A 20,370-nucleotide genomic window follows, 5' to 3' on the forward strand; every position below is an offset into this window, starting at 1 on the left:
CAAAAAGCATACAGGTTACAAAACATAAAGGGATTGAAATAATTGTGCGGCAAAAGGAACGGGCTCAGCATACGCTGCATCAGTCATTTCATTTCATTACAAATTGCCTGCGCAGCGCTGATTTTCAGTCCGTCCCCTTCACTGAACCACATTGACATTTATGCGGGTTAAAAATTTTCTAAACAAAAAACAACTACAACCTTAACCACTTTGGAAGTGTCTCTCGCGCAAACTATTCAGTTTAGAAGAAAATGATATTAGAAACCTCAATATCATTTTTGAAGACCTATCCATAGATACCCCACACGTAGGGGTTTGATGAATTTTTTTTTTGAGTTTCAGTTCTAAGTATGGGGAACCCCCAAAATTAATTGTTTTTTTTTTTCTATTTTTGTGTGAAAATCTTAATGCGGTTCACAGAATACATCTACTTACCAAGTTTCAACATTCTTATAGTTTCGGAAAAAAGTGGCTGTGACATACGGACGGACAGACAGACAGACAGACAGACAGTTTTTTGCCATTTGGCTACGGAACCCTAAAAATGGTGCATTTACGGTATTTTAAAACAAATTAGGGTAATTGAGCTCTATTGATTATCAGTTTTAGCCACGAGCGATGGCGGGTTGTAGGCGGCTCGGCCGCGGCGCGGCGCGGTGGCGAGCGGCCGGCTCCGCTCGCAGCGACGCTCGCGCTGCTCGCCCTTGCGCCGCGTCGCTCCTCGCTATTTTCAGCCCCGCATTCCTCGCGACTGTTTTTCAATCTAACGTGAAACGCATAATGCGCACGCTGCTTTGCGCCTTTGTCGTTCGTCGCGGTAAACGAGTAAATGTTATAGTTCCGATGTGTTTACTACAATTATTCGACATCGACGTGTTGAGTGGTGAATGTGTGGATGTGTGATGATGCTAAACACTGGCGATAAGTGGAGCCTCTATCTATCAGCAGAGTGTAGCGTGGAGCGGAGTTGATGTGAAGCGTCGGCGATGGGCCCCACGCGGCTGCCGCCGACGCCCGAGGAGGAGCACTCTCCTCAGGAATTTCACACTTGTCCGCCTGTTTTTAAAACATCGTGTACAACAAGATGTCACCAGTAAGATATTGTTTGGTTTCGATGTTTTATTTATTGCATAGTCATATATTTAAGGATATGTTATTTTATCAATGCACCTTATGAAACTAAATCCCCCGCCGCGTCTGTCTGTTTTTGTTTGTATGTTCGCGATAAACTCAAAAACTACTGAACGGATTTGCATGCTGCGGTTTTCACCTATCGATAGAGTGATTCTTGTGGGAGGTATGTGTATAATTTGGTATCCAAGATCTTTCTTGCAACCGAACAAATACAATCTTAAGATAATTAATGATAGTGTGATGTTAGTAACTTTGTTAGTAAGTCAAGAGAAAAAGTTGTCCAGTGAGCTAGCATTCCTATCTAAATCAATGGATAACCTAGGCAGTTTAGGTTACGAGAGCTCGCCTGTTCCTTTCGAACTTGTTTTTAAACGTAGGTATTCGATTAATCTAAAAACTTTTTTAGAAACCTTTAATTTATTTTTAAAGACCTATCGAACTATCCGGTGGCGAATGCACTAGTCCCAAAACGCACTATTAGTCAATACACTCTAATTTCGAAAGCCCCTCTTCTCATAAGAAACTAGGCCCAAAATACCATATTTCCAAAAAGGCTCATTCTCGATTTACACGAGAACCATTGAGAACTAGTCCCAAAATACACCTTTCCCAAAATACCCCAAATTGTGTTCACCTGTGCGTGGCGTAATACTTTATTCTCATAATGCGTAGGTCTCAAAACACTCTAGTTCCAAAATACCCTATTTTTTTGGAATGTCTCTTTGTGACTGCTTTCAGCCGTAATCATTACCCGTTTGATGCCTAAAATATTTTTTTCAAAAATAGGATTTATTTAATTATTATTTTGAGCTATACAGGGTGTAATCGTTAAGTGTTGCTCGGCGATAGTTCCGTAAATATAGCAGATATCAGAAAATTTCAAATTGATATCGAAAGTGCATATAGTGAAAGTGAAGGGCAATATACACACGAGTGTTTTAATGCCTGTGTTGATAAAGCAGTGTATGGAACTATCATAATTAGGTGGGCGAGAAACTACCCTCATTTATGGCATTATTTAATTATTTAATGCCATAAATGAGGGTAGTTTCTCGCCCACCTAATTATGATAGTTCCATACACTGCTTTATCAACACAGGCATTAAAACACTCGTGTGTATATTGCCCTTCACTTTCACTATATGCACTTTCGATATCAATTTGAAATTTTCTGATATCTGCTATATTTACGGAACTATCGCCGAGCAACACTTAACGATTACACCCTGTATAGCTCAAAATAATAATTAAATACGTAAATCCTATTTTTGAAAAAAATATTTTAGGCATCAAACGGGTAATGATTACGGCTGAAAGCAGTCACAAAGAGACATTCCAAAAAAATAGGGTATTTTGGAACTAGAGTGTTTTGAGACCTACGCATTATGAGAATAAAGTATTACGCCACGCACAGGTGAACACAATTTGGGGTATTTTGGGAAAGGTGTATTTTGGGACTAGTTCTCAATGGTTCTCGTGTAAATCGAGAATGAGCCTTTTTGGAAATATGGTATTTTGGGCCTAGTTTCTTATGAGAAGAGGGGCTTTCGAAATTAGAGTGTATTGACTAATAGTGCGTTTTGGGACTAGTGCATTCGCCACCGGATAGCTATCGAATGATGTTAAACACGTCCAAACTTTTAAGTCAAAATTATGTAGAGGCTCACAAAGTATATCTTTGTTTTTTTTTTATTTATTTAAGGATCACTAACGGATAATACATCTACACAATCACATAGGAACAATGATAATTAACATTAACAGATGCTTAGCCAATTACAGCTCACTCGAGTCGTGTACATGTCAAAGAGAGTATATAAACAACTAATATTTATGAGAATAAATTCACTTAAAATTAAATTTACTTAAGGTAGAGAAATATAAACAAGAAAACATCTTCTTCATCTTTAAATTCCATTAAAATATGTAGGTATAGCTAAGTTTTTGATTATACGGGCTGTAACATAAGGGCAGACAGATAGATGGATGGGCAGACAGACAGACAGACATGAAGAAACTAAAAGGGCTCCGTTTTTGCCATTTTGGCTATGGATTACACTCATTTTTCCGTTGACAAATGAATAAAATTATTATTATAAAAACCCGTCTGCTGTAAAAAAATGAACTGAAAAGGGATAAAAAGTATCACAATACCTAAGTATATAATGAAATAACTTACATTTGTACATATATTATGTACCTATATTCAAATTTAGACTAGATTGATAGTTTTGGTAGATCTTTAACAGTGTCATTTCATTATATACATAATCCTTGTTTTTCCCTATTCAGTAATTTTTTTAAAGCGGTTGGGTTTCTCACCCTCCTTTTATCATTTGCGGGCGCCATTATCAATATTTATATAACCTATCTCACTACCACAATAGGCTACATGTCTAATTTTCATTTATGGTATCAATCGATCGGGTTTGTTTTAGGATCAAATGTCTACGAGTATATGGGACCCATTGCATTAAAGCAACACAAGTCAGAAATTATACTTAGTCAAAGTCCGACACTCGCACTTCACTCGCGAAACGCCCCTCACAAAGGGATAAGTGAACTTGACGTCAAGATCCCTGAGATCCCATTTTGTAGTATGGACAAAAAGAAGAAAATTGCGTTTTTGGCCGTGAAATATTGCGTTTATGTATATAGTTGCTATACAATATGCTATACAAACTTCGAGTTTTTGTTCAACGTTTTATTTTCGTTCGAGGTTTATTTTAATATCCACATTATTATGATAAATTGCTCATTTACTATCTATTTTACTAGATTTTTGTTATAAAATTCAACATGTGTCATTTTCCCTATTCTGAAAAATACAACAACACCGCATATGTCAAAAACCCGTCCAGTCGTTTGAGCTGTAGGGCGTTCCATAGAAATGGATATACATACATACGCTCGAAAAACATTACCCTCCTGACGCAGTCGGGTAATACTTGTAATCTTATACCTTTAAACGAGCAATTCTTGTATATTTATTTATGTATATGTATACAATATATTTTGAGGATCTCGGAAACGGCTCTAACGATTTCGATTAAATTTGCCGTTTTCGGGGGTGAAAAGTCGATCTAGCTAGGTCTTATCTCCTTTGCTCGGTCTCCCAGATATTAGTTTTAGAGACATAACAAATTCTCCTAAGTAGAACAGGTACGTCACGATAAATTAATTTGAAAAAGGCGAAGTGTAACTAAGGGCCGATACAGACGGACTGCAACCCCACTGCAGTTTGAATGGGAACTGCACGCCGACCGCACACCAACTGCAACGTCGGCGTTCAATTCCCATACAAGTTGCAGTCCGTCTGTAGCGGCCATAAGACGCGCGCTCCGAAGGTTCAGTACCGTCGTACACATGTTTTAAAATTGTTTATCCTTAGAATCTACATTACGCTTGACTGGTTTTTCATACTTATTATGTTGGTTGTATTGCAGTGTTGTTAGTTGTATTTCAGTTTCAGGTTAACTTTTTACCCAAAGAAATAACATACCTATCACGTTTCTTATTATATCCTTTAATTTTCATTGACACCGTCTGTAAATTATTTAACCTTTAGTCCGTCAACCGAGCGAGCAATAATAGAGTAATGGGGTTTCAATTTACACCCAGCGGGTAGAGAATCCTGAAAATGAATGTCCACTGATTCTCGATAATTGTTTACATTTTGGACGGAATGCGGGTGTAAGTCACGAACTATTTGTATAGTGACACGTAAAGCCGCGGTATATGCGGCTTCCTGTGGCCGCGGGTCAGGGCGCGCCGCGCCGCGACACGGCGCGTCACGGGCGCGTCATCTCCGCGACGCCCACCCTCGTCGTACACTAACACACATTCAACTCTCAGGATAAAACTCTCATCCTATTTATAAAGCGCGTTCCCCCGCAAAAACGTTGCCCACTAAACTTGTAGAAAATAGCTGAAAATGTCTGTAGCACAAGATGGCGTTATTGGCGGCATGAACAATGTACGGGCTGTAGGGCGTGCCAAAGAAATGGATATATACATACATACGCTCGATAAACATTACCCTCCTGACGCAGTCGGGTAAAAGGGTATAATAGTGACCAGAAATCAAATAACAATAATGGTTTTAGAAACATTACAAATTCTCCGAAGTAGAACAGGTACGTCACGATAAGTTAATTTGAAAAAGGCCAAGTGTGAGTAAGGGCTGATACAGACGAACTGCAACCCCACTGCAATCTGTATGGGAACTGCACGCCAACTGCACACCAACTGACGACATGCTTTTGGTAGTTGTAGCTACCAGTCGTGATGAGATGATTATTGTAATAGAGTTGATTGATAAATATCAATCACGTGAGTGGTTATGTTATAGTACCTACATAACTATTATATTAAAACTTATCGGTGTTTTTATAATAGTTAAAAATACCAATACACAAATCTTCAGTATGAAACCAAATAAATAAAATATACATTGTAAAAAAACTATGTGTACAATTCCCATATGACCGGTTCCTAAAGGTATATTATATTTATTACGAAATATGAAAAGTAGCTACCTTCGTTACAGAGACGTGTGCGTTTCTGTGGTTAGTTAACTCGCTATGTTTTCACAGGTGCATGTGAGCCATTGCATTACTATTTTAAAGGTATTAGTTACTTTGAAATACAGGGTGGCCAAATAAGAGGTATACACTTTATTTTTGAAATTGTATTCTATAAAACATAAAAAATATTAAGTATTCCTTGTTAAATATAATATGTAGGGTCAGCAATTACACATGGAAAATAATGTCAGACAAATGTCCACCTCTAGCAGCATGGCAGATGCGAACCCTTTTCATCGCGTTTTTCACACATTTCTGGCGTTATCTCAGCGACAGTGTTTCGCATATTTTGTTTTAATTGCTGAAGGTTCGTTGGCCTATTAGCATAGACACGTCCCTTTAGATAGCCCCACAGAAAAATGTCAGGAGCTGTTAAATCAGGCGATCTTGGGGGCCAGTCAATGTCGCCGTTTCTCGAAATTAATCGACCGGGAAACGTTATTGTTAATGTTTCTATTGTTTTTAATGATTAAAACACGTTGTTCCGTCGTAAAACGCTCCATAATAAATTTGCCGTATCTACACAAACTAATTTTCACCTCAGCAGCTCGAACAAGGGTACAAAAATCGCATCGCATTTTGCTCACTGAGTGAGACAAAATGATATTCAAGTGACCTTAATATTCAAATGTCATTTCAACATGCGGGGTCTAATACAAGTTCGAAATACTTGGAGTCTATTATCTATGTCCCTTTCACGTCTTTAGCAAAAAGAAAGAGACAAAAAAAAAGCTCAAACTACATTCAACGGTACATTGACGGTTTATAATAGACCCCCGAAAAACGTCAGAACGCATCGTTCCAAAATATATACGAGTATGGATTCTTAATAATTATTAATTAAAATTAAATTTAAGATTTCATAAAAACTGATAAAAACACTATATTTTACGTTATTTATTGTACGATTAAAATAATGAACTCAAAAAATACACAGAATATCACGTAAAATAAATAATTATAGTTTTAAGAATCTCTGCTATAGTTTACAAATAGTAAGTATCCGCAATTCGGACCGTATCTTACAATGTTTTTTTTTTACAAAAAAAGTTGTCGATTGAAGTGTCAATGAATTGATGGTCGTTGTTTCCATATATTACCTATTTAACTGAAATTTACTACGTTTTGTTTTTGTGTTTGATTGTGGTAATTCAACTTAATTGTTAGTATAATCTTAAGAAATCATGAGTGAATAGGTAAGTGATGAAGAAGGATTACATTTTTCAGGTTTAGACAACTCATATGTTCTCACTGCTGAGGTGAAAAGTTTTGTGAACTACACGAGATCAAAGTTATTTACATCTCGTGCGCTTTTGAGTCCCTTACTTCGCTCAAGATTCTAAATTAGATTCACTCGCTACGCTCGTGAATCTACTATAGAATCTTTCGCTTGCACGGGACTCAAAATAAGCACTCGAAGAAATATCAAACTTTGATCTCTTGTTGTACAAATAACTATTTCATGCTATAACTGTCATATTTACCGCCAAATAAAAATGGCGGCAAAAAAAAGTTGTATACCTCTAAGTTGGCCACCCTGTAGTTTCAGGCTACCTTTCGACCAGAGATGTGCGAGGATGCGTTGCGAGGGACGTGTTTTTAAGAACCAACAGAATCTTGCACGCGAGCGAGGAAAACAAATGAAGTGATTCTATTGGTTCCTAAGAAATACATCCATCGCACTCGCAACGCATCCTCGCACATCTCTAGTCGAAACGCAGCCTTAGTGAAAACAGTATTTCAGTATTTCTCAAACATGCAATGAAATATTGATATTATGTTCTTCATATTAGGCTGGGAAGTATGTCGTCTCGGGTGCGGCTAGACGAAAGGTCTTTAATGAAAAATGAAAAATAAAAATGGTATTTGATTAGTCTATAATAAAACATAATTAACTAATTACAAAAATTTAGAATTGCTAATCTACATAAATACACATTTTAAATATTTTATTTAAATATTAGTGGTAAAAATGCCTACTCGAACCGCAAAATAAAAACCGCGTAGGTATTTTTTATCATTTTGGAGGCAAAGTTCAATTTTATTGGATTTATCATGCGTTGTTGATTGTGTTATTTAGTATGAGTTCCGACGAAAATATCGACAAAAATGATACGAAATTAAGATCGGAAGCAGAATTTACTTTAAATAACTTGCTGCCGCTAAATTAAAAGGTAAAGTGTATCGTTGCTAATGGCAATTTTATAAGTAAATTGAAAAATTGAGAAAACTGCCCACAGTTTATAACAGATTTTGTGGTATGCCTTTAAGATTTGAGGAGTTCCCTCGATTCGTCGTGGGTCCCATCATCAGAACTGGGTTTTGACAAAAACGGGACCAGACTGTATGCATATACATACAATCAAAAAAATAATTCTCAAAGGCAGCTTAGAAATGACGGAGATATGGAGTAACAAACAAAAAAATACAACAGAATTGATGACATTTGGAAGACGGTTAAAAAAGGTTCCCTCCCGATATACTCGTATATATTTGAATACTAGAGAGAGAGGTAAGGGGGGGAGGATGGCATATACTACGGGTGGTCACCGAGGGGGTGGGGTGGCGGGTAAAGCATGCAAACGGAGGCATAGAAAAACTTACAGGCAATCGGAATGAAAATAATTGCAAGTGTTTAGCATCCCTACAAGTTCGCCACTAACAATAGAAACGATTATTAGGCACGTGTGCGCAACAACGCTTGTTGTAACAACAAGGCCGATCGACCACCCTTTTTTATAAAGATACAAGTTACTATTCCTAAACCGCAATCCGGGTTGGAAAACCCAGGTCAGTAGCCAAAAAAGTTGTAATTTGTAGCTGTTTAATGTATTTTTTCTGAAACTCTTTTATAGGAGATTTGCAAAGGTGCGAAGCTAATAGAATTGCTGGCTGTACCTATGAACTAAATGCTGTCATTCATAATTGTACATTTCAAATCGTACATTGCATTGGAAACCATGTAGATAGTTATGTTTATTTGAGGTTATGTTTATTTCAGGGTCCTGGGCCCGACCGCGGTGCTGCAGCTCGCGGAGCGCGAGGAGCCGCCGCCGTCCAACGCGCGCCCTCTCTACTCGCTCGCCATGCGCGGCGCGGTCATATGCTTTTCCGGCTTCCGAAAAAAAGATGAACTCGTGAGTACCGCTTTCTTACATACAGTACTTGCACATCTTTACACGCTACGGGCCGGTAACGTTGTACCAATACGTCTGTTGACGACATCTTTATTCGTGAGAATTTTAGCTTTTATGAAAACATACAGTTCTCTATGGGACGGTTGCTGTCGCCGCCATGTATTTTTATGTTCATCAGGGGATTCATCTGCTCGTTTGTAAAAGTTGGCTAGGTCCCTTATAAATACTGTGCACGTCAGAAGTTCTCATTCCAACCCAACCATTGTATAGTAACCTCTCGTTGATTGTATTAAAATTTAAGTAGACAGTTGACATTAAAAAATGAGCCATATATACCTGAAGTTTATCATTAACATCAAACGATCGAACTGGAAACGTCTGAACACGTTGAATTACTAGCCGAACATTATTAAAGTATCCCGCTGCTTCACAATACCTTCGATATTTTTAAACATTTGTATCTTTGAAATGTTATTTTGTGGGTATATAAAAACTATACGTACAGTCAGCAGCAAAAGTTGCTAAGCGGGCGAAGTGTTCAAAATTACCTTGACACGCTCTTATTCTCTTAACAATAAAGTCGCGTCAAGATCATTTTGAACACCTGGCCCGCTTAGCAATTACTGCTGCTGACTGTACGATATAATCCGGCCACGCATGACATGGTAATCTTTTAAATGAATGTGCATTTTCAAGCAACACTTTTTTTTATAATTTGTGGTTATCAAACTACATAATAAAATTACAAACACGATATAATATTAGGTTGTCTGTAACTTTTGAGCATTATATATTCCAAATTTTTTTTTGTTCTGACAGTCTTTACCAAATTCTCATGTTAAAAACATTTGGTTATTTTTAAATAGATATACCAAATTATACCTCATTAAATTATCTTTCCACAATGGCTAAGATTTTTCTAATTGTATTCAGATTGAGATAGTGCGGAGGTGTTTTAACTTTGGTGAGTTCGACTTTTTGTAAAAAACTGCCTCCCATACAAAAACGATTTTCAGTGCTTGGAGTAGAGTCTCCCTGACTACCACAAGTAGAAAAGAGTTTCAAGAAGTACTTTTTTGGTAAGATGTCATCCTAATGTATGTATGTATGTATGTATGTAGAGCTTGTAAAAATATAAACACAATTGTGGCTTTGTAGCAGAACGCGAGTGAAGATTATCGAACTCTGGACAAAATTAAGATATGGTGGCATATATTCAGCTTAAAAATCACACACGGCCCCTACATTGTAATATAATAGGGATAATGACACATGTTGAATTTTATAACAAAATCTAGTAAAATAGATAGCAAATGAGCAATTTATCACAATATTGTGGATATTAAAATAAAATATTGAAAAATTACAAAAATACAGGACCTGAAAGCTTCAAAATTTGTTTTTTTTAACTTCCAAAAACGATAAAAGTATAAGGGTACGATTCGATTCCTTACATTTCACCCAAAAAAATATTGTATAGCAACATTAGCAACTATATACATAAACACAATATTTCACCGACAAAAACGCAATTTTCTTGTTTTGTCCATACTACAAGATGGGCTCCCAGAGACCTTGACGTCACGTTCCCTTATCGTTTTGTTTAGAGCGTTTCGCGAGTGAAGTGCGACTACAATTTCTGACTTTTGTGTTACTTTAATGCAATGGGTCCCATATAGACATTTGATCCTAAAAACAAACCCGATCGATTGATACCATAAATGAAAATTTGTCATGTAGCCGATTGTATTTTTAACCGACGAAAAAAACGGAGGAGGTTCTCAATTCGACGCGTATATATTTTTTTTATGTATGACCACGCATAACTTTTTACATAGTAGTTCGATTTTGATAATATTTTTTTTATTGGAAAGGGTATACCCCAAAGTTGGTCCCATATAAAATTGAAAAAAAAATCCAACGTTAAGGGTAGGAAAATAGGGGATGATTGATTTTTCACTCACCGATTGTAACGTATGACCACGCATAACTTTTTACAGAGTAGTCCGATCTATTTCATTAATGTGTCGCGCTCTTAACAATGCGTTAAAACTAAAAATGGAAAAATAAAAACGTTTTACAAAAAAATAAAACCGACTTCAAAAAGGATGAAATAAAATATTGTCCTTCGAAAAGGGTGAAATAAAATATTATCCTTTTTGAAGTCTATGCGTTACCAACTGATATGTTTGAAGTCGGTGCCAAGCCAAGTAGTAACAATACCGGTCAAAAATAATCAGCTTTATGGCTATAAATCCCATTTTTGACTGGTATTATTACTACTTGGCTTGGCACCGACTTCAAACATCAGTTGGTAACGCATAGAGTTCAAAAAGGATAATATTTTATTTCACCCTTTTCGAAGGATAATATTTTATTTCATCCTTTTTGAAGTCGGTTTTATTTTTTTTATTATATAGTACTATAATTACAGATATCATTCTCGTGGAATGCCCCAGTATACATTTTATACATCCATGATCTATGTTAAAAAATACTAATTATGTAAGCGCAACGCCGTTACCGACTGTTTTGGAGTAACATATTTAACAACATAACATAATCTTTGCTTTGACACGTTGATTCCAAAGGTGATCAATAGCGAGTTGGTATTTCAATTATAAGGGCTCATTTAGACGATACGAGAACTCGCATGCGAGTTTCATTACGTTGCGGTTTTTGATCGGTCGGTTGAATTGGACGTAACCAACAGTCCGCAATGTAACTAAAATCGCATACGAGTTCGCACGCCGTCTTAATCAGCCCTAATGATACCGGCTGATGTAGTCTAACACGTGTCAGCATTAAACCAAAGGCCATGCCAGGATAAGCTCCTGCCTGATAAGAATCTGCCCCCAGCGGTGATGTGGCTTTCTGTTGTTTGATGTAAGCTAGCCTCTCTAATAAGCTACAAAATTAATGTATTTACTTAATTTAATTAAATACATTCATTTTGTAGTTTACTAAAGTTTGGGGGGCTGAAATTTTGCATACTTGACACTTATAGAAAGCCAGGCCTTTGAAGTCACTTAGAGTACTAGAAATAGAAAAACGACGGGCGCATGTACTCAAAAGAAATATGAAAGCACCGAGCACATTTGACGAAGCTCGTTCAACTGAATCATTCAATTGTTCATTTGATCTTATTTATCGTTTCGATAATTTAATACGACATATGTATTTGTTCGTGTAGACTCCATACCTAAAAATTTCAGTATTGCATGTAATTGCAAAAATTTGCAGTAGACAATTATATACTCAAGTTTTTTATTTATTTAATTTACTATTTTGTACTCTTAACATAAAGCTGGCATAGCGAAATTTCCATGAAATGACCTGGAAATCCTTACATAAAGCAGTGCATTAATTAAAACTGCGCGAACGCATAGCATTGGCGAAATACATATATAAATACTTTTAATTAATTATACCTATATTATACTAAGGAGAAATAAAGGTTCAGGCAAGTCTCAGGAAACACGGCCGAAGCGAGTTTTAATTCGACACGAGTTGCGAATTACGCAGATGATTGTATTTTTCCTGTAATATTTATGATAATGTTAATATTATGTAAAAAAATACATAATTTTTTGTTGGTAAACTTCGGTGATATGCCAACACCCTTCCCCCCCTAAGGGATAATATTTTATATTATTATTTTTGAAGTCGGTTCTTCTAAAATAATCCTTGGGTATTTTTAAGTTAAAACGTACTTACCTGTGTAGGCTGTGTAAAATTTTATGTTTATGTGTTTACATAAACATAAAATAAATATATAATATTTTGTTCAAAATGTTTATTTTCAACAAAATATTGGATCAATCAAATGTTAATAAAGTATGTCATGTTTGTTTTTATTGATAACAATGCGATGAATATTAAAGAAAGAGTATTTATTAATAATATTTGTTTGAATCTGTTGACAGACGTACCTGATAACGCTTATACACTATATGGGAGGGTCGATCCGCAAAGACATGTCGAGCAAAGTGACGCACCTGATCGCGGCGGCCGCCACGGGCGACAAGTACCGATACGCGTCGGGCTTCGGGCTGCCCGTGCTGGCGCGCTCCTGGGTCGACGAGTGTTGGCGCCGGCGCGACGACCCTGCCTGCCTCGCTACGCACGACACCGTCATAGTCAGTACCTACATACAGTACCTACCTACCTGCCTACCACTTTCCACCAACAATTTGGCAACTTTGTGTTGATCACATTAAGATAATCACTGTCTAATTCGGTGCCATTTCTTCATTTACTTATTGGCATAACTGAGGAAATGGTTAAGGAAAGGGGCATATACATTTGAAATATGTATTTCAGTTTTCTCACTATACTTTACTGGGCGGGAAGCATTTGTCAAGATATCAAATTATATATTGCACGTAACAGTTGCACGAGCCGGAGTTCCAACTCACGACTAGGCTTTGTCGGCCAACGGTGGTCGTAGCGTTGATGAAGCCCATGGATGCTAATTATCATAACAAACATTTCCAGAAAGAGCACAAATTGAAAGTGTTCGCGGGCGCGCGCGTGTGCTTCGTGGGGTTCCCCGAGGACGAGACGCAGCACATGGGCGACGTGCTCGCCAGCAACGGCGGCGCCGCCTGCCCGCTCGACGACCCCGACTGCACGCACGTCGTAAGTAACACCACGAGTATATAACTCTAACGAGTCGTACATATTTGTGTTAAACACCAGTTAAGTGTCCCTAATACAAATACTAAACCTTCCGTCGTCCTTGGGACAATGTTCCATTGACAGACCAGATGACAGAAGCAACGAATTCTAATGCTAGAGCGAAAGCGCTAAATTACGTTCTGAGCTGCTTTATAGTGGCAATACTTTTAAAATGGTGGAAAAGATAAACCTTATCTGTCAAAAGAACGTTTTCCTTTAGAGTCCATTGTAGTGACCGATTAGAAATTTTTATCCCATTAGAACAAAAACAATAAGCTTGTATTCTTTACTTAGATTTCGGAACTTTAAATGATTACAACATGAAAATAAGACATTAGAGAATATGTAACAGGTAGAGGATGCATTTTGGCAATGCATCCGCCATTTGTATATTTTATTTGTTTTGTGAAAAATACATATATTGAATAAATAATAAATGAAAAGACTTATTTTCTAAGGAAAGTGAATTGCATATAGACCGTGACAAATATAATTACGGTTTATTATTTATATGGATTGAGTTTTAAATTAACCAATCGTAACTTATTGCTAGGGAATAGGCAGGTCCACAAAGTACGAACCGCCACGCGAGGACATTTCGGACAGCTCGGTCGGTTGAGATATGTCTCACCCGAGGCACGAATAACTAAAATAACTAAAGAATAAATGTGACATTATTTAATAATGACATTATCAATGTAACCCCTTACCGCATACGAAGCCATATATGGCGGATATGATATTTAACTCTATTGACAGCTATTCAAGTTCAAATTTCAACAAATATTTTTTTATTACATGCAGTAAGGGGACGTATAAATACCGACTTTCGATTGGAAATTTACTTTAATTACGTAGGTACATATAGTTTCGATTTCCATTATACCATCGATGGGATTGCATGATCTACTTATGGTTCTGAGATCTGACTGTACTGTTCCCACCTCAAACCAATTCCGCACGCCGCGACGTCGACCCATTATTTGCTTTTATTATGTTCATCACCTATTATTGTAATGCTTTGCAATCTTGTTTTTATGGCCGATGCAAGACTTGTTGCCTGATGGAAAATAATCCTAATTTATTTTAAACTGCCTATGTGTTCTGTAATAATATAATACGAAGCCATAATTATGAAGCGATTTAAGGCGTTGAACAGTTAGCAACGAACACCGCTCATGTTACACGTCAAATATCATTCATGGCATTGACGAGAAATAAATACAATTTTGAAATGGTATGTAAAGCATAAATCACAGCTACAAGCTGTGTATTAAACGAATAGTATGTAAAGTGAACAAGATATTCGATAATTAAATATACACAAAAAGTAACATAATAATAATTCCCTCAGGCAAGAATGTTGTTAAATGCACACTTAGATAAGTATCACTGTATATCTGTCTTGTCACGTAGTTGCACACCTACTTCAAACAAAATACCGCATTGTGTAAAAACAACATAATTATTGTGATGTTTCTTGTCCTTTCACTAGTAAACATGTATAGTTTTATGTGCACTCAAAATTGTTCATAAAGCGGGCTTTTCATTTCGGTTAGTAGATGCCATAGATAATTAAGTAAGCATATAGTGCTCGCTCCATGTACATCAGTTTCCTTACTTAATAAATAATAACTTGTATTGGAGGTATGATAAAACGTATTATTAATTTTTAAAGTTGCTTAATACTTATTAAGCTTAAATGTTATTACTTATTAGTTTTCGCAAAGCTCGCATAAAATGTATTATATTATAAATGAGTTTTGATCTGTGTATGGAGTGACCACTGTCAGCTTACTTATTTCTCTATGATAGTACCTAACTTGTCAAAAAGGATAGGTGACTGCTTCCCTGTGTCTAACTGCTCTATCTCAATAATAATAATACAACTTTTGTGCATGTTTGTACTGGAATGGCTTCATTACATCATTGCGTGGTGTGTTTCACACATGTTTCAGGTAATGGCCAATGGGAAGACTTTCGGTCGTTCGCTTATCCTATCACCCCAACCCAGTACTCCTAACATTTCCTCGAAGCCCGCTCGTGCATCACCCAACTCTCAGAGTACTCCGAAGAGCTCAATTTACCGTAGACTTTCCGCGCGGCTATCGGGGCGGCGCGCCAGCGGTACGCCGACCAAGCCCGGCGCCGAGTCGTCCGACGAGGCCGAGCGCCGGCTGCAGCTCGCGCGCGCGCCGCTCCGAGCTGGCCGCGACTGTCCGGACTCCGACACTGCCGCTTACTCGACCAGACTCGATCGAGTAGACCCCGCCGATAGTAACTCCGATACCTCGCCACATATGCAGAACAAAGAGAACAAGCATGCGTCGCAAACGATACAAGGCGCCGTCAGATTGAACGCCAAAGATAAGAGAGAGGTGTTTAGAAATAAGTCAATTAACAAGTTTAATCTAGTAGATTGCCTCACGGAGGCGGGGTCTCTACATTCTTCTCTTACAAAGAGTTTATGTGATTTAGATTGTAAAGAAGAACCCGCTTTTTTACTTCCTATTTCTACAGGAAGCAATGAGTTGCAGCATTCGACAACTACAATCAGTTCTGGAAAAAAGAGAAGTCGAAATTCCACAGATTCTAGCTTTCAAGTGAGCCCCGTCGACGCCAACCTTTCTCCGGATAAGTGTGAAGATAGCCATTGGAAATCTATTAAGAGGCTTAAAATAAAAGATTCATTTAAGTTTAAAAATCGACCAACAATTTTCAAACGTACAAAAAAAGATTCAGTATCCAAAACGACAGGCGACATTACTATAGAACCAGTAAGTCCGGACAGTGTAAAACCAACTGACCCTGCAGGCGAATTCGTTGCGTCCACTTCATCCCCCATCAGAGAGGACGATAACACGTCGATCTGCTCGATAAACACTAGTAAGCAATCCGGTTTCTTTGATATTTCGTTCGCATCAATACGCAGTTCCAAAACAGTTAAATCAGCCTCAAAGTTACGGAGGAGTGTCAAGTCATTCACTGCATCTTTTAGAAGTGAGAGAAAAAAGAAATATGAGAAAAGGCCTGAACGAAATACTGTAGAAGTAAGCGCTTGCGACCTCGTAAATTATGTATCGACACCAAATAAAGATATCGACGATATGAACTTAGATATATCTCCTGTCCAAGTTGACACAATAGATAGCACGGACATGACCAACCACGTAAAAAACGACATAGATGTCGACGAGTTAGACGAATCAGTGACATTTAAAACGCCACAGAGCGTAGGGCTGCGCGCACATAGGCACTCCATCTGTGGCGCACCCGAGCTGCGGCCCGCGAGCGTCTCCTCCCACGCGTCCTCCAGCTCCGGTCCCGCGCCCCTACCGGCTCCTGTGTCCGCTCTCGCTCCCTTCACTTGTCGACCCCTCCGCGACCAGCTGCCGCTCGCCTCGACGCCTCCCATCCGTGACGTCCGCGCCATATCGCAATGCCATGGAATATCGTTGCCGGTACTAACCCCATTTAATTTAGTTTTACTAAATATTAGACATGCTTTTCATGCAGACAAACATTTGATGGCTCTCATTGACCGAAGCGTAGCGAAGGTCTACGTTTTGACTCGGGCATTTGGCTTTTGTATGTCCGGATGTTCTCCTCTACAGGTCGCAATTCTTAACCGATTTTCGTGAAATTTTGTGACCGAATTCTATGACTAAATAAAAATTTTTTGTCGATCCGGTTTTTGGAAATTTTTCAAAATGGCGGAGTCGTGATAGCTCCCGCCTAAACAAATAGTCGTATCGGTATCATAAGAGTTTTTTCTTTTTGAGATATATTTATAGATTAAATGGCCAAAAATTCAGAAAATTTGTATCGCTGGTTTTGGCGGTATTTAGATATTTAGTTTTTGCTTGAGAATGAGTAGCTAAATTTCGTCAGCTTTAGTAAGAACTATAATGGCGTATTTTGCAAACGTTCGCTTTTTTTGTTTGCATCGGGAGGTCCCTGGTTCAATCCCCAGTAATTGTATACTGCTACATAACTTTTTGTATTTTTTTTTAATACTTAAATTTCGTATATGTAGTTGTTTTTTATTTTAAAAAATGAAAAATTTCGTATTTTTTATTTATCAAGCGCGGGTTAAGCGTATTCGTTTAATTTTTGTTTGTAGCTTTATGTAGTTTTTAATTTTTTGTTTATATTACATGTACTATACCTATATTTTAATAAATATTTTTGCCATACATTTATTCTCAAGTTTTAAGCTCTTCTCGCGAGGTCTACAGCTCACAGAGCCACTAGTTTTAGATTATATCCGAACACGCATACCCGTTCGAGACACCCTCGTACTCGGATGTTCTTCGCTCGTATGCATGCAAAGTTTTTTTAGGCATTAGTATGGTTAGCTGATGTTAATAAGGGCGTGCACGAAAAGATGCTATTACATGCGATGGATTACAAAATGGAAATTACAAGTTTTTCATGACATTTACCCATTGGTGAGAGTAGGTACATCACGTAATGGTAGAAGTATATTGTTAATTATTATCCAGGTGGTCGATGAACACAACACAGCTGTCGCGCCGGAGTGTTGGCCGCGCGTGCACGTTGTCAAAGCCGAATGGTTCTGGGCTTCGGTACAGAATGAAGAAGCGCAGGATGAAAGGGATTACCTTTTCAAAGATGTAAGATCGCTTGCTATGATTGACTTTTATTTATCATTCCATTAAATATACGAATATGAATATAATATGTGTGTATCTGAGCAGTACCTGGACGAAGTGTCTCGGAGGTCGTCGGTGGGTGGCGTGGCCGGCGCGAGCGGCGGCGCGGACGAGGTGGGCGGCGCGGCGGGCAGCACGCCGGCGCACCTGCAGCGCCAGCGCAAGCGCAAGCTGCGCGGCGGGGATGCCGCGCTGCAGAAGCGACGCTCGTCGCTCAGCGACACGGTGCTCAGCCTGTCCGGCAACATGCTGCTCGACTACACGCCCTCACCCGACAGCAAACAGTTGCTAGAAGGTACACTAATCGATCACTAACACCTCGGTCTCCGGTTGACACCGCACGCTACGTACAGTCGCCATCAGATATATCGGAGCGGCCAAGATGCTCATAAATATCTGAGCACGCCTCTATTGTCAAGGCGTTAGAGTACTTGTTCAGATATTTGTGAAAACCTTGGCCGCTCCGATATATCTGATGGCGGCTGTACAGCGTCATGGTCTATTGAAATTGCCTCCCCATTGCTTTCTCAGACTTGCTATGTTATACCTACCTGATGCTCAGTTTTCATGATTGAATGATAGTTTACAATTGACATATTAACTCTTTTTTTTTCAGAATCTGAAGTGCCTGACAATGTAGTTCGGAAACTAATGTCCCCTAGGCAGCAAGTGTTTATGGAACTTCTTCAAACAGAATCCAATTATGTTGGGATTTTGCATACAATTGTAACTGTGAGTATGTCAATAGCAAATCTAATCACAATATCCTAACTAAAGCGTAGTTTTTTGTATAAAAGTCTAACAGCGATAATAAAACCCAACTTACGGTTTTGTTTTACTGGCGCTGTTTGTTTTCGCACCTTTTTCTTTGCCGTAGTCGGGTAACAAGATAATTTTATCATTTTTCTTTTCAGATGTTTAAGCAACCTTTGGAGGACATGGCTGAAGAGGACAATAGCAATGGCAAAATGGCATTGCTTAACAATACAGAACTAAAAATTATATTTGGAAATTTACCGCCTATATATGAACTCCACCAGTAAGTTATAAACTGTATAATACGATAACCGTTATTTGTCGACAGAGGAAATTGGAGCTTATAAATTTGCATGTTATATGTTCAGACGATGTCAGATATGTTATCATTGTTCTTGTTATTATAAAGGAGTAAGTTACAAAATTGTAAACATGAGATGTTGACTAGGTATACAAGTGACATGGGCAAGCAAGCATAGGTACCCCGGTTTGATGGGGGTAAAATGCAACAGAACTAGACATGAATTATATATCGACTCTAAAATGATATTGCTATTCGTATGAAGGAGTTTCTCTACAAACAAAAAGTAAAACTAAAAGCCTTTCATTATTCATTATCGATCTACTTGCAAATCTTTTTCATTTATTCTCATTGAAACAATAAATGGGTCAATCCACGTAACTCTGACACGAATGTTTTCGAACGTAAAATAAAGAACACGCTAACACGATAACAATTTACAGTACATATGGCCCTGTAAATTTTCGACGCAGTTACGTATTTGTGCTTATTATAGCACAGGGTGTCGTAATGGAGCACCAGATGTACTGTAAATTAAATTTGTTGGCTGTACCTTGCAATGTTTGGTAATGTATGTAGGTATGTAGTGTAACAAGCATGACGCTAGTGTTGACTCTGTTGTAGGGGAATGCTGGAGGAGCTGCGTTACACGCAGGCGCACTGGAGCGAGGAGGTGAGCATCGGCCGCCTCATGCTCAAGTACACGCCGGACATGGTCAAGGCGTACCCGCCCTTCGTCAACTTCTTCGAGAACACCAAGGAAATGCTGCAACAGTGCGACCGTGAGAACCCTAGGTACTTACAGCCTCCCTCTACCGAACATGTCTTCTAAATTAAATATTATACCTATGTCTGTTATATTTTCAACTTTATTGTGACTTAATTTTTTGCAGATTTCATGCATTCTTGAAAATTTGTCAGACCAAACCAGAGTGTGGCAGGCAAAGTTTACAAGAACTTTTAATAAGACCAGTTCAGCGATTACCCAGTATTAGGTTACTACTTGATGGTGAGTACCTTATTTTGTCAAGTTAGACTTCAATTCCCTTAAATTAAGTAAGCCGGTGAGAATAGAGTTCTATTGACGCTCCGCCACCGAA

General features: G+C 38.2%; 1 protein-coding gene across 5 annotated transcripts in view; it reads left to right on the plus strand.

Moving 5' to 3' along the window:
* The window catches only part of LOC134661377 (protein ECT2), a 43,978-nt gene that overhangs the window by 17,327 nt on the left and 6,281 nt on the right, over positions 1 to 20,370 (plus strand). For 4 of the 5 annotated variants that reach the window (XM_063517425.1, XM_063517423.1, XM_063517424.1 and 1 more), the window contains 10 exons: positions 8,722 to 8,857; positions 12,784 to 12,996; positions 13,355 to 13,498; positions 15,496 to 16,998; positions 18,043 to 18,174; positions 18,259 to 18,508; positions 18,830 to 18,945; positions 19,128 to 19,252; positions 19,895 to 20,065; positions 20,164 to 20,279. In XM_063517425.1, the coding sequence (XP_063373495.1) occupies positions 8,722 to 8,857; positions 12,784 to 12,996; positions 13,355 to 13,498; positions 15,496 to 16,998; positions 18,043 to 18,174; positions 18,259 to 18,508; positions 18,830 to 18,945; positions 19,128 to 19,252; positions 19,895 to 20,065; positions 20,164 to 20,279 (2,906 nt within the window). Of the gene's footprint in view, positions 1 to 789; positions 1,094 to 8,721; positions 8,858 to 12,783; positions 12,997 to 13,354; positions 13,499 to 15,495; positions 16,999 to 18,042; positions 18,175 to 18,258; positions 18,509 to 18,829; positions 18,946 to 19,127; positions 19,253 to 19,894; positions 20,066 to 20,163; positions 20,280 to 20,370 lie in introns of those variants that run through there. The other variant, XM_063517428.1, reaches the window with a different exon arrangement.

This window comes from Cydia amplana, chromosome Z, assembly GCF_948474715.1.
Source record: "Cydia amplana chromosome Z, ilCydAmpl1.1, whole genome shotgun sequence".
Lineage (NCBI taxonomy): Eukaryota > Metazoa > Arthropoda > Insecta > Lepidoptera > Tortricidae > Cydia > Cydia amplana.